This window comes from Salvelinus sp. IW2-2015, linkage group LG28, assembly GCF_002910315.2.
Source record: "Salvelinus sp. IW2-2015 linkage group LG28, ASM291031v2, whole genome shotgun sequence".
Taxonomy (NCBI): domain Eukaryota; kingdom Metazoa; phylum Chordata; class Actinopteri; order Salmoniformes; family Salmonidae; genus Salvelinus; species Salvelinus sp. IW2-2015.
This window is the reverse complement of record NC_036868.1, coordinates 7,703,911-7,717,341: the sequence shown is the minus strand read 5'-3', so window position 1 is coordinate 7,717,341 and position 13,431 is coordinate 7,703,911. Positions and strand designations below refer to the sequence as shown.

The 13,431-nt window shown below is 42.7% G+C and overlaps 1 protein-coding gene across 4 annotated transcripts in view; it reads left to right on the top strand.

Annotated features, from left to right (window-relative positions):
* LOC111954252 (mitogen-activated protein kinase kinase kinase 7) overlaps positions 1 to 10,056 on the top strand; it is a 28,495-nt gene extending 18,439 nt beyond the window's left edge. For all 4 annotated transcript variants that reach the window (XM_070435900.1, XM_070435903.1, XM_070435901.1 and 1 more), the window contains 3 exons: positions 223 to 284; positions 742 to 857; positions 6,313 to 10,056. In XM_070435900.1, coding sequence (XP_070292001.1) covers positions 223 to 284; positions 742 to 857; positions 6,313 to 6,493 — 359 coding nt within the window. In that variant the 3' untranslated portion in view covers positions 6,494 to 10,056. The remainder of the gene's footprint in view (positions 1 to 222; positions 285 to 741; positions 858 to 6,312) is intronic.
* Positions 10,057 to 13,431: the final 3,375 nt, after the last annotated feature.

The following is a 13,431-nucleotide window of genomic DNA, read 5'->3' as shown; positions in this document are numbered from 1 at the left end:
ATTGCTCCAGGGTCACCGTTGATGATGGCAGAKCCTGGCCGTGACCCCACTCTCTGAAGGGGGAGTTGGGATATGCAAAAAGACAAGGGTCTATTTCTGTTGAAGGACTTCTGGTGTCTATTGATAACTGTGTGCCTGCCCAGTGGACTCGGCTTACACCGAGTCCACTACTGTCACTGTCAGAGCAACAAAAAAACATGAGTCTTGCTCTCTCCTGCCCAGATACCAACGGCTCAGACAACTCCATTCCCATGGCATATCTCACTCTGGACTACCAGCTGCAGGTAGGGAATCATTTCATACCGGACCTCCCCTGTCCCTGTCCTGCTAATGTTAAGCATTATTTTATACCACGATACATCTTGTTCCCACTCCCATCCCATTCAACTGTTTGTGTGGACCTGTCCAAAAACAATATGGTGTTACAGTGAATCTTGATTTTTTTTGTGTGTGTGTTTTGATTTGCTATTTTGTTTTAATTGAAATGTTGATGTTTTCCACACTCAAAGATGATTTCAAGGACACTGKAAATTGACTAATTCAATTAGGGCAGGATAACCTCTGAGAAAATTATGCTATCTAAAAAGACGAATGTCTGTATAAATATCCACTTGCAACGGCGGTGAGATATTTTGTATATTTTTAAAAGCTCTGATYAATCTGATAAACTCTAAAAATGTATTTATATCATCTAACTGGATATATGCTTCCAAATCAATTAATCGCATGGTTTATTTTCAGCCCCTCGCTCCTTGCCCAAACTCCAAAGAGTCCATGGCTGTGTTTGAGCAGCACTGTAAAATGGCCCAGGAGTACCTAAAAGTGCAGACAGAAATCGCCTTGCTGATCCAGAGAAGGTAAATAGTGAACCTTTACTGTACCTCTCCATCTTGTAGGGCAAGTGTTCAGCCACCACCAAAGGGCTGAGGTAATGCGCTGTTCTTTCATTCTGTTAGCGTTCAGTGTTATTAACTCTAGTCTATACTGTAGGCCCTGCTGAATGTGACCATACACATCTGTGCGATCCAAGCAGACAAAAATGTCTCCTCGTTTAAGGGGGTGGGCTGTCTTGTGACTAACAGAACAAGCAGCTCCATCAGATGTGAAACATGTATTTAGACTTGGGCATATGACTGCTGAGGGTAGAGGTCCACCCAAAGGCAATTACTAATTTAGATGACCAATGAAATTCAAACAGGCCTGCTAAGCTGTGCAAGTCGAGCGTAGTGGAACAACTGGCTGTGGATGAAGAGCTAATCTCCTATTCATAGACCATGACTTTAGCAAGGAATTACCACATTTGTGGAATCAGCGGTTTTCTCACAGAAGCGATTGGATGCTTTGGTGCTTCGTCATCCACCAGCCTAAGCTGTGCGWATTGCATGTGATGCTATTCCTCTGTTCAAGCACAGAGTAATTCACAGTTGTCTTAATCACATTTTTATTATTACTTAAAGGTGCGATATGCAGAAATTGCGCCGCCATTTCCTGGTTGTTAAAATTGTAATAATTCGCCTAATTTCAGTTTGTGCCAWAACAAGRAATGGATAGTGTAGAGCTGTGATTCTCAACTGGGGGGTCACGGGAGGATTTTAAAGGGTCGCGGGACTTGTGCAAGAATAATAAAATGAAATAAAAATAACATTATTTTGAAAGGGTACCGCTGCACCGCTTATTGTTGCTGACTTAACACATGCAGTTCGTCCGCAGTGGTGAAATGGCTAGCTACATTTGGACTTGAGTGTGTTCACGCTGCACTCACTCACTGACCAATACAATAAATTCTCCCCCCCCACACACACACACACACACACACACACACACTGATCCAATGAAATGACAGATTTCTTGACACACACACACACACAAACATTTCGCTTCATCTGCAATAACATCTGCAAAATATGTGTATGTGACCAATAAAGATTTAATTTGACACACTGATCCAATAAAAATGTCATTCTGCAACATTGTTTTAAATTTGACACGTCCAATCAGATAATACAGATCTTCTTCTGACAGCTAGCTTGATTGACAGCTAACTATGCAGAGGTGTTCCCCATGCATTGCACGTGTGGATAGTTGGCTGTCATTTAACTCATGTAGCCTAGCTGTCAGAGTAAAATCATGGACCAGTTTTTAAAACGTGCAGCTCCCTKTTCATCTARTGCTGCTACCAACGTCAACAACAAGGCAGACAACCCGGTCCCTATCAAGAAGAMAAAATACCACCCGACTTCATCAAATATAGTTTTATATAGATGAGAACGTGAAACCCAAAATGAAAAGGCATCAAGCATCCAAGCCACAAAGACAAGACAGCTGACTTTTTTTTTGTCAATATCTGGAGGCCTCACAAGATTCATTGAAGAACGTCTGCACGATACAAGAAAAGGCACTTTGTGCATCARACCTTGTGGCCCAGCGTATTGCTAAGTGCAAAAAAAACACACCAGCGCAGAGGATCTACTCCCTGCTGCGATTGATAAAAATGCACWGAAATCTTGGGAGAGTCAGCCGCAACATACTTAAAACTATACCCCTATCCAATGACACTATGAGGAGGAGAATCCAGGACATGTCTGGGGACATAACGTGCCAGACATCAGAGTGCATCAGTGCAAATGTCCATTACGCACTGCAGCTTGATGAATTCACAGATGTGGCTAACCGTGCAATTCTAATGGTCTATGTCAGACACGTCTGGGATAATAACTTCGAGAAGCAGTTCCTTTTTAGTGCCGATTTGCCCACCACCACCACTCCAGAGGCTATCTTTAGCACAATCGATATGTTCCTGGGCTCCGTGGGACTTGCCTGGGATGGGTGTGTCGGTGTGACCACAGATGGGGCAGCTGCCATGACGGGGACAGCACTCTGGAGTAGTAAAGCGGATCCTGAAGAGAGCACCGAGTGCGACGTGGAACCACTGCTTCCTACACAGGGAGGCTTTGGCAGCGAAGGACATCATGCCTGAGCTCCACGCCACTCTCCACAATGTGAGCGAAAAGCGGTTGTTTCCAGGTCTTCTGCAGGGATATGGCGAGGGAGCACCTCGCCAGCTTTATCATGCAGAGGTCCACTGGCTTTCCAGGGGTAAACTGCTGGGTCGCTTTTATGAGCTTCGAACATTTCGATTGTGAGGAATGGCTCTCGCAAGTTGCCTACCTGGCAGATATTTTTAATCATCTGAATTCGCTCAATGTGTCAATGCAAGGGAGGGGTCACAATCGATTTGAACAGAGGGACAAAGTGGATGGCTTCCAGATGAAGCTTACCGTTTGGGCAAATCATGTTTCTAATGGGAGGATTGACATGTTTCCCGATGCTSATTTTCGAGATTCAGAATCTGATCAACGTAAGGCACTGCGACACACTGAAAAATAAATCGTTAAACAGCATCTTGTCAAGCTGCAGGGAAAGTTTTGTGACTACTTCCCGGGGGAGAACAGGAGACTAGACGACTGGACCCGGGACCCCTTTTGAGTGGAGATGGGAAGCGTCACGTTGCCAAGTAATGAAGAGGATCTGCTGGTGMAGCTGTCATTTGATCGAGGACTGAGCATGCACTTCCCGGAAATGACACTGCCATAGTTCTGCTGCAGCGTAATGGTAGAGTATCCTGCTCTCACCAGTCATGAATCATGCTACCGTTCAGCACTACCTATCTGTGTGAAAGTGGCTTCTCTGCTATGGCCGTGCTGAAAACTAAAAGCAGAAACTAACTGGACAGCCAGCATGACCTCCGAGTTTCCCTGTCAACCATCACCCCAAACTTCAGTGAATTTATCAAACTAAAGAAACCCCCCAGCTTTCCCACTGATAGGCCACACACGCGATAAAAAAACAGCTTAAGGAGTTATTGTTCAATGTTAATTAATTCTAACATTCATATTATACTTTATTTAAATGGTTAAAAAACATACACCTTTAAAAATAAATTCAAAGTTGTGAAACTATTCAGATGGTAATMAATAATAAAGAATTCCTAATGATTGTTGTTTCWWCTATTTTAAAAACTGGTATGTGTTACTGAGTCTGATCATGTATTACATCCCACTCCTGAACTGGTCGCCTAATTAAATGGCTTATTCTCTTGAATTGATAATACATGTGTTCTCAGTTAATATGGCTGTCTAATGACTTTCTTTAATAACATCATTGAGTCTATTTTGCAAGTGAAACCTGCCCAAGAAGGCAGCTGCAATACAACATTACAAAATGTAATCATCAACAGTCCATAATATTGGGTTGTGACTGTCAAATGTTGGTCCCCAGACAAAACCAGTTGAAAACCACTGGTGTAGAGAATCATTGTTCCCTCTAAACCGCTGTGAAATATCTTTTCATTAAACCAAAAATATTGTATTTTCAGCTGTTTGAAGCTGGTTTACAAAACCAAAAGTAGATGACACAAAAACAAATCTTAAAGAACAGGAAGCATAGAAAAGGGGCACATAGCCCACTGTTCCCCGGTATCTGTTCTAACTGCCTTGTTCAYGGGCAGAACGACAGATTTTCACTTTGTCAGCTCGGGGATTCGATCCAGCAACCTTTCGGTTACTGGCCCAACGCTCTAACCACATTTCTATGTGAATGTGGTTGGGTCGCCCAAAAAGTTACATATTGCAGCTTTAATGGCATATCCCTTTCCTTTTTTTCTTGTTCTCATTCTGTATGCTTTCCTCTCCGATGCCTTTCTCTTTTTAATCTTAGTCATGTTTGTATTTTCTTATGTAAACTGCACTGCAATTAAGTTTTCTGTATTGTAAAGTGCACCATTGTGGCACATGTAAAAATAAAATAATAAAAATAAACGTCCTCTCACTGTCAACTGCGTTTATTTTCAGCAAACTTCACGTGTAAATATTTGCATGAACATAAGATTCAACAACTGAGACATAAACTGAACAACTTCCACAGACATGTGACTAACAGAAATGGAATAATGTGTCCCAGAACAAAGGGGAGGTCAAAAGTAACAGTCAGTATCTGGTGTGGCCACCAGCTGCATTAAGTACTGCAGTGCATCTCCTCCTCATGGACTGCACCAGATTTGCCAGTTCTTGCTGTGAGATATTACCCCACTCTTCCACCTAGACACCTGCAAGTTCCCGGACATTTCTGGGGGAATTGGCCCTAGCCCTCACCCTCTGATCCAACAGGTCCCAGACGTGCTCAATGGGATTGAGATTTGGGCTCTTCGCTGGCCTTGGCAGAACACTGACATTCCTGTCTTGCAGGAAATCACGCACAGAACGAGAGGTATGGCTGGTGGCATTGTCATGCTGGAGGGTCATGTCAGGATGAGCCTGCAGGAAGGGTGCCACATGAGGGAGGAGGATGTCTTCCCTGTAACGCACAGCGTTGAGATTGCCTGCAATGACAACAAGCTCAGTCCAATGATGCTGTGACACACCGTCCCAGACTATGGCGGACCCTCCACCTCCAAATCGATCCCGCTCCAGAGTACAGGCCTTGGTATAACGCTCATTCCTTTGACGATAAACACGAATCCGACCATCACCCCCGGTGAGACAAAACCGCGACTCGTCAGTGAAGAGCACTTTTTTCCAGTCCTGTCTGGTCCAGCGACGGTGGGTTTGTGCCCATAGGCGACATTGTTGCCGGTAATGTATGGTGAGGACCTGCCTTACAACAGGCCTACAAGCCCTCAGTCCAGCCTCTCTGCCTATTGCGGACAGTCTGAGCACTGATGGAGGGATTTTACAATCATGGTGAAACTCGGGCAGTTGTTGTTGCCATCCTGTACCTGTTCCGCAGGTGTGATGTATTCGGATGTACCGATCCTGTGCAGGTGTTGTTACACGTGGTCTGCCACTGCGGGGACGATCAGCTGTCCGTCCTGTCTCCCTGTAGCGCTGTCTTAGGCGTCTCACAGTACAGACATTGCAATTTATTGCCCTGGCCACATCTGCAGTCCTCATGCCTCCTTGCAGCATGCCTAAGGCATGTTCACGCAGATGAGCAGGGACCCTGGGCATCTTTCTTTTGGTATTTTTCAGAGTCAGCAAAAAGGCCTCTTTAGTGTCCTAKGTTTTCATAACTGTGACCTTAATTGCCTATCGTCTGTAAGCTGTTAGTTTCTTAACGACTGTTCCACAGGTGCATGTTCATTAATTGTTTATGGTTCATTGAATCGGCATGGGAAACAGTGTTTAAACCCTTTATAATGAAGATCTGTGAAGTTATTGGGATTTTTGCGAATTTTCTTTGAAAGACAGGGTCCTGAAAAAGGGACGTTTCTTTTTTTGCTGAGTTTGTGTAAATAATACCAATCTATATCTCCAGGAAGGAGTTGATCGCTGAACTGGACCAAGATGAGAAGGACCAGCAGAACACGTCCCGCCTGGTCCAGGAGCACAAGAAGCTGCAGGAGGAGAATAAGTCTCTGTCCACCTACTACCAGAAGTGCAAAAAGCAGCTGGAACTGATCCGCGCTCAACAACCGAAGAGACAGGGCACCTCATGATGATCCACAAGCTGGCCCCTACCTGGCTCATGCTGCTGAGACACAAACAAACTGTCCCCATGTCATATCCCCTGTTCTCCTCCTCTTTCACTCCTCTACTGTTCCGGGTCACCTGTAGTCTGGACTGAAACCCAAACCTCTACTGTCCTGCGTCACCTGTAGTCTAGACTGAAACCCAAACCCTACCTGCAAAGCATTTGCCATCTCTCTCTCCTCCTCCCTCTGCCCTATGACAGCTATGATCTCAACCTAGGTGCCCCCGCCCACCAGCACCTGGGCCCTGTAGGTTCCAGTGGATCTTGTTTTACTTTGTACTGTAAAGAGACCTGTGTTTTACTGTATACCTGCATGTTGCGTCATAGACACACTGCTGATAACATGGAATGGACAATAAGGTGTGCACTCAAGCAGGCTGTTATGGAAAGTCTCTGTGCCCATATGTTTGCACATCTTTACAGTATATTCTTTGATAGCAGACCAAAGCAATCAGCATCCATCTACCCTCTCTGTCCATAAAGAGCGGTAGTCCTGAGGTTGTGATTGCCCTAGGTTCAGTGAACACAGAGGGCAGAGGAGTGGGCTTCTAGCTCTCAATGGTCAGCCATCCTTTGGGTCAGAAAGGATGCTTCTTGAGGTGTGAGTCCTGTACAGTAACCTCCTATTGCCTTGTGTTCCACTGAGCCTGATGGGAGGGGAGGCCAGTGAGGGGTGTGAAATATGTTTCTTTCTATTGCTCTCAGGGCCCCTCGGACCCTCCCCTGGGCTGCCTGGTCAGTGTGTGTGTGTGTCCTCCTCCCACAGTCCAGTCCTCCCGTTGGTTAGTCCGACCCTGACCTGTCTTCCTTACTGGCTAGTGGCCATGTGTCCTTGAGAATGTGAAAAACAAAGATGGATGTGTGAGTTATGTTCAGAATTTGGCGTTTTTTATGAATTCCGAACTGAATTTGGCGTTTTTTATGAGTTCCGAACTGAATTTTGCGTTTTTTATGAATTCCGAACTGAATTTGGCGTTTTTTATGAATTCCGAACTGAATTTGGCGTTTTTTATGAATTCCGAACTGAATTTGGCGTTTTTAATGAATTACGAACTGAATTTGGCGTTTTTTATGAATTACGAGCAGAATTTATTTGACTGTGATCACTAAGTTCTAAGTGTGTTTTTTACCCTCTTAGGCAGAAATAGCCACCCTTGTATCAAAATAATGTAGACATCTCCGTTCTCCCTCCTAGTTTTTATGGCAGCATAACCCCTTACAGAAGAAATCCACCACAACCTGACAACCTATCTGAAAGTATTTAATGTAAGTTGCATTCATTTTAACGGGGGATGTATTTTAGATATGCCTTGCATATCCATGATGTGTCTGTGGATAAAAAAAAGAATGTCTCGGCTTATTAAAAGTACCTGTATTGAAACGTGGTTTGGGTCTTAAACAGAGATGCGATATTTATAGGCCGCTTTCAAACAACAACACAAGCAAAATATGAGACTTGTTTTTTCAACCTGCTTAAGTAAAATAAACTTTGTATGAGGTTGAAAGTGCAACATGTTTATCATGACTTCAGTATTTTGTGTTTCTTTGTCTTTTATTATTCTATAATTTGTATAAGTAAGACAACGTTTTTGTGTTAGGGATTATAATTTTATCTGGTATGGGAATATACTGAGGTACAGTGCATTTGGAAAGTATTCAGACCCCTTGACTTTTTCCACATTTTGTTACGTTACAGCCTTGTTCTAAAATTGATTCAATAAAAACATTTCCTTCATCAATCTACACACACTGTCCCATAATGACAAAGCAAAAACAGGTTTTTAGACATTTTTGTTATTACAAATAAAAAGCTGAAATATCACATTTACATAGATATTCAGACCCTTTACTCAGTACTTTGTTGAAGCACCTTTGGCAGAGATTTCAGCCTCGCGTCTTCTTGGGTATGAAGCTACAAGCTTGGCACACCTGTATTTGGGGAGTTTCTCCCATTCTTCTCTGCAGATCCTCTCAAGCTCTGTCAGGTTGGATGGGGAGTGTCGCTGCACAGATATTTTCAGGTCTCCAGAGATGTTTGATCAGGTTCATGTCCGGGCTCTGGCTGGGCCACTCAAGGACATTCACAGACTTGTCCCGAAGCCACTCCTGCGTTGTCTTAGCTGTGTGCTTAGGGTCGTAGTCCTGTTGGAAGTTGAACCTTTGCCCCAGTCTGAGTGCTGCAGAGGTGGTTGTCCTTCTGGAAGGTTCTCCCATCTCCACAGAGGAACTCTAGAGCTCCTTCAGAGTGACCATCGGGTTCTTGGTCACCTCCCTAACCAAGGCCCTTCTCCCCCGATTGCTCAGTTTGGCCGGGCGGCCAGCTCTAGGAAGATTCTTGGTGGTTCCAGACTACTTCCATTTAAGAATGATGGAGGSCYCTGTATTCTTGGGGACCTTCAATGCTGCAGACATTTTTTGYTAGCCTTCCTCAGATGGCCTCGGAGCACTATGGACAATTCCTTCGACTTCATGGCTTGGTTTTTGCTCTGACATGCACTGTCAACTGTGGGACCTTTTATGTACACAGGTGTGTGCCTTTCCAAATCATGTCCAATCAATTGAATTTACCACAGGTGGACTCCAAGTTGTAGAAACATTTCAAGGATGATCAATGGAAACAGGATGCACTTGAACTTGAGTTCGAGCCTCATAGCAAAGGGTCTGAATACTTGTGTAAAAAAAAAAAAACTTGCTTTGTTATTATGGGGTATTGTGTGTAGATTGAATCAAATTTTTGAATAAGGTGGTAACGTAACAAAATGTGGGAAAAGTAAAAGGGTCTGAATACTTCCCGAAAACACTGTATACAAGGAGAGACCTAAGGAGAGACCTATCCCTCTCCTAAATGTTGGTTTTTAGTTTTTAGTGCCTTAGAGTTTTGTTGCTAGCTGTTAAAGTACTTGACTTGTTTTTCTTTGCTATATTGAGGTGTGACAAGTTGTTCACTTGCGCCTCATTTTAATGGACAGTCAGTGAGAATGGACAGTCAGTGAGAATTATGTGACTTTGTGTTTTTTGGGGAGGATTGTTTATTATGCTAATTAATTCCCAGGAGGCTGATTGTCTGGTCAATGGTGATGTCAATATGCTGCAAAGGAAATCTTAATGAAATCTGTCACTGCTTTCCCCAATGAATATAATTAATCCCAGTAGATTTAAGTATCCATGAAAAAAAGTTGATAAGAGAAATGATCTTACTTTAAAAAGTTGTCTTGGTGTTTAATTTGAGCAGACCTGTCTTAACTACAGTCCTTCAAATGTTTTGCACAATCATCTGGTTTTACTGATCACATGTAACAAACAGTTTGATTCTGGTACTTTGAAATACACATTCTGATGTACGAGACAGGTGAAATTGTGGGTTCATTTGCTGCAGTGAGTATATACCTAGTTTTTCAGTTTAAAGTTATGTTCACTATATCGTTTTATTGACCATTTCCTGTATATAAATGTTTCTTAAGCTATAGGGAACAGGTATGTMCCTAGGAGGGAGGCATCAAGAAATAAACTAAACGGGGACAAATTGTATTATTTGAACATGTTTTATATATTTGTATGAGAGAGTGTGTGTGTGTGTTCGCATCTACACAGACACCCAAATAATTCATAAAACATAGTGATCCACATTGCTCATGGTTACTAAAAATGCCAGAACATAGTCCCTAGTTGTTATGATTAGAAAGTGAGCTAAATGAATCTGTGCATGTGTTTATTTTCATGTTAGGTCTCAAAGCTACCAGTAACACCCTCATAAACTGTTGTGTGGGCTGGGGTAAGGCGTTTACACCTGGACTGCCAACACAAAACATTAGTCTGGTAAAGGATGGACGACTGATGACTCGCATCACATCAGTCAAGACATTACTGTGTAGAACTTCAACCATTACTGTCTTATCTTTTGTAGTGGTTCATTGTCTTATACACTGAGAGAACAAAACATTAATACACTAATATTGAGTTGCACCCCCTTTTCCCCCCAGAACAGCCTCAATTCATCGAGGCATAGACTCTGGTGTCGAAAGCGTTCCACAGGGATGCTGACTGACCCATGTTGACTCCAATGCTTCCCACAGTTGTCAATTTGGCTYGATGTCCTTTGGGTGGTGGACTGTTCTTGATACACACGGGAAACTGTTGAGCATGAACAATCCAGCATCATTGCAGTTCTTGACARACTCAAYCCGGTGCTACCATACCCCGTTCAAAGGCACTTTAAATCTTTTGTTTTGCCCATTCACCTTCTGAATGGCACACGCACAATGTGTCAAATTGCCTCAAGGCTTAAAAATCCTTCTTTAACCTGTCTCCTCCCCTTCATCTACACTGATTGAAGTGGATTTAACAAGTGACATCAATAAGGGATCATAGCTTTCACCTGGTCAGTTTGTCATGAAAAGAGCAGGTGTTCCTAGTGTGGAGATATCTGGGTGTCATATTGTATTTGACCAGGAGGTGGCGTACAAGATCTCGACATGGTCTTTTCACAGCGTTTAGTACTGTAGTCATTTTGGTATAGTTGTTCACTGTCCAGGAACTGAGGCCGTTTTTCAGACAAAGAAACCGAGTWTTGCCACTGCGGTATAACAATTGAGGGGATCGAACCTGCCCCTTTACGTTGTGTGTAATGATACAATACCCAGGGTAACCTAATGRATTTGTATGAATGATCATCTTTTTATATTGGGCAAAAGTTATACAAGTCTCTAACAAAGCTGGTCAGATTTGCCTTTGATATTGAAGTCAGCAAAAACCAATSATATGAGTTCTCTTTTCTAGGATGAAACTTACATAAGACAGGGTTTATATTTCATGTTAAAATGATCCCTTAACTGCTTACAAAGGCTTTGTTTTAACCCTCACAAAAAAGTTTATTGTGTGTTTGAAGTTGACTGCTGAAGAGAAGACAATGAATAATTTCATTGAGGAGAAATGATGTCATCTTCCTTCTGCAGCCAGGTATTGTGTTGTGCTCTGGCTGGCCTGCATGCCCTTGTTGAGCGCTGATGGAAATAAGGAACTGAGCATATTGTTAGCAGGCCTATCCTGRGCTGCTTTGTTCTCACAMGGACATTCACTTCTCTTCCTGTCTCTGCAGACTAGGTCGAAAGAATACAGGTAAGACAACGTCGTCACAAAGCGGACCAGCGCCATTGCTAACAAGCTTAGCTGGTCCCTGGTCCCATTGTTGCAAAGAGCTGTCGGATATTAGAATGGTGTTTTAAATGATCTTATCACAGCACTGGAAAACCATGGTTGACCAACTRGCTGACCAAAAAGGCTGACCTTTATCCCATCATAAGAAGGTTCATGTCCATTCTATTATTCTAACTCTGGGTGAAGGTCTGTGTGGCCAAGGAAACAAGAATCCCATCTGTACATTCCAWATGCACATTCTATTCCCTTCCTAGCGCACTACTTAATATTGCACTTCACTCTAGGGTGTCATTTGGGATGCTCGCCAAGTCTTAATACGCAGTGTAATCTCTATTTCCTAGATGCATCATGTGTCTTTCTGTGTTAACAACTGTGAAGGTGTGTTTGGGTACACACATTGATTCTGGTTGCATGCGTGAATCCAATATTTACATTCTTGATAGGGGATTAGTTACATTTGTAAGAACTATTGTACATGTGTTGAAGGAAGATATGGCATACTGCATTACATGGTTAGAGCCAAAAAGAATGATAATCTTCTCTCTGATAAGGGACATTTCACTTGAAATGTGCATTAGATTTAAATATATCTCGTGGTGCCATGGAAACAGTGTGACATAAGTAAGCTAGAAACCGTCGGCGAGATGTTGCAGTTTTTAATAATGGAAAGAATGTGGGTCGTAATTTTTTACCGGTATGTTGGTCTATAAATTGCTCTGTGTGCCAGATACCTGTTCCGTTAATCTGTATGAATCCCTGGTTGGCCTTCAAAGAGGCTCTAGATGATCTGTTTAAGTTCTCGTCTGCAGTCAAATACATCACACACAAAATGACTCCTGTTCCAGCTCTGTGTTGTCAGTTTACTTTCTGTACATCTTACCAGGCATATTATTGCATGTAAGGCTCTATCGTATATTTGTACAGTAGTAAGTCATTAGCTTTGACCGACATTGTCCTATTGTGTTACCGTAAAAATAAACAATCGGTAATTTTCTAAAGTGATTTACTGGATCAGAAACAATTAGCAACCGAAACAGAAAATTGATTACCGATTTAAAGAAAAATATTGGGTAGTAAACGATTGCAAGTGCTGCCTGTCTCCCTAGACGTTCAAAATGATCCTCATTAGCATCCGTCTAAAGATAGCCTGGCTGAAATTCTCAACAGAAAACAATTGATGTAATGTCAATTAAGCTAAGCCGTCCTATTGTATAATTTTGTCCTGGAATTGACAGTTGTAATGAGAGGATACATGATGTCATTTCTAGTCCTGTTGAGGGTGACAGTGAGGGTCCCACCAAGACAGAGGAGGAGCCATATGAACAAGAGGTCTCCAATGTGTATGTATGACAGACCAGATGTAATGGGTTGTGATAAAACAACTAATACCAGGGAAATGTCTGTTGACATGTCATATTTTCTATTGATATGTTCCCATATCACAGACGCTGACCCCATTGAGATGACTCACTGTCTCCTGCACTGTACTGTGTACTGTATATTAGATGTAATGTAATGGGACGTGTTTATCTTTAATCATGAGAGCTGCATACCACATCTTCTCCCCAGATGGCCCTGGGTCTGGGCAGTGGAGAGGACAGGAGAGAGGACTGMCTCTAGAATACAGCTAGATAACAATCAACCATTCCCTTGCACCTTTCAGTCTGCACATTTCCCTCCACAAAGCCAACGGCAATCAGATTCAAAATATGTAAAGTATATGTGTACATTTTACAAGAGTGTTTCTAT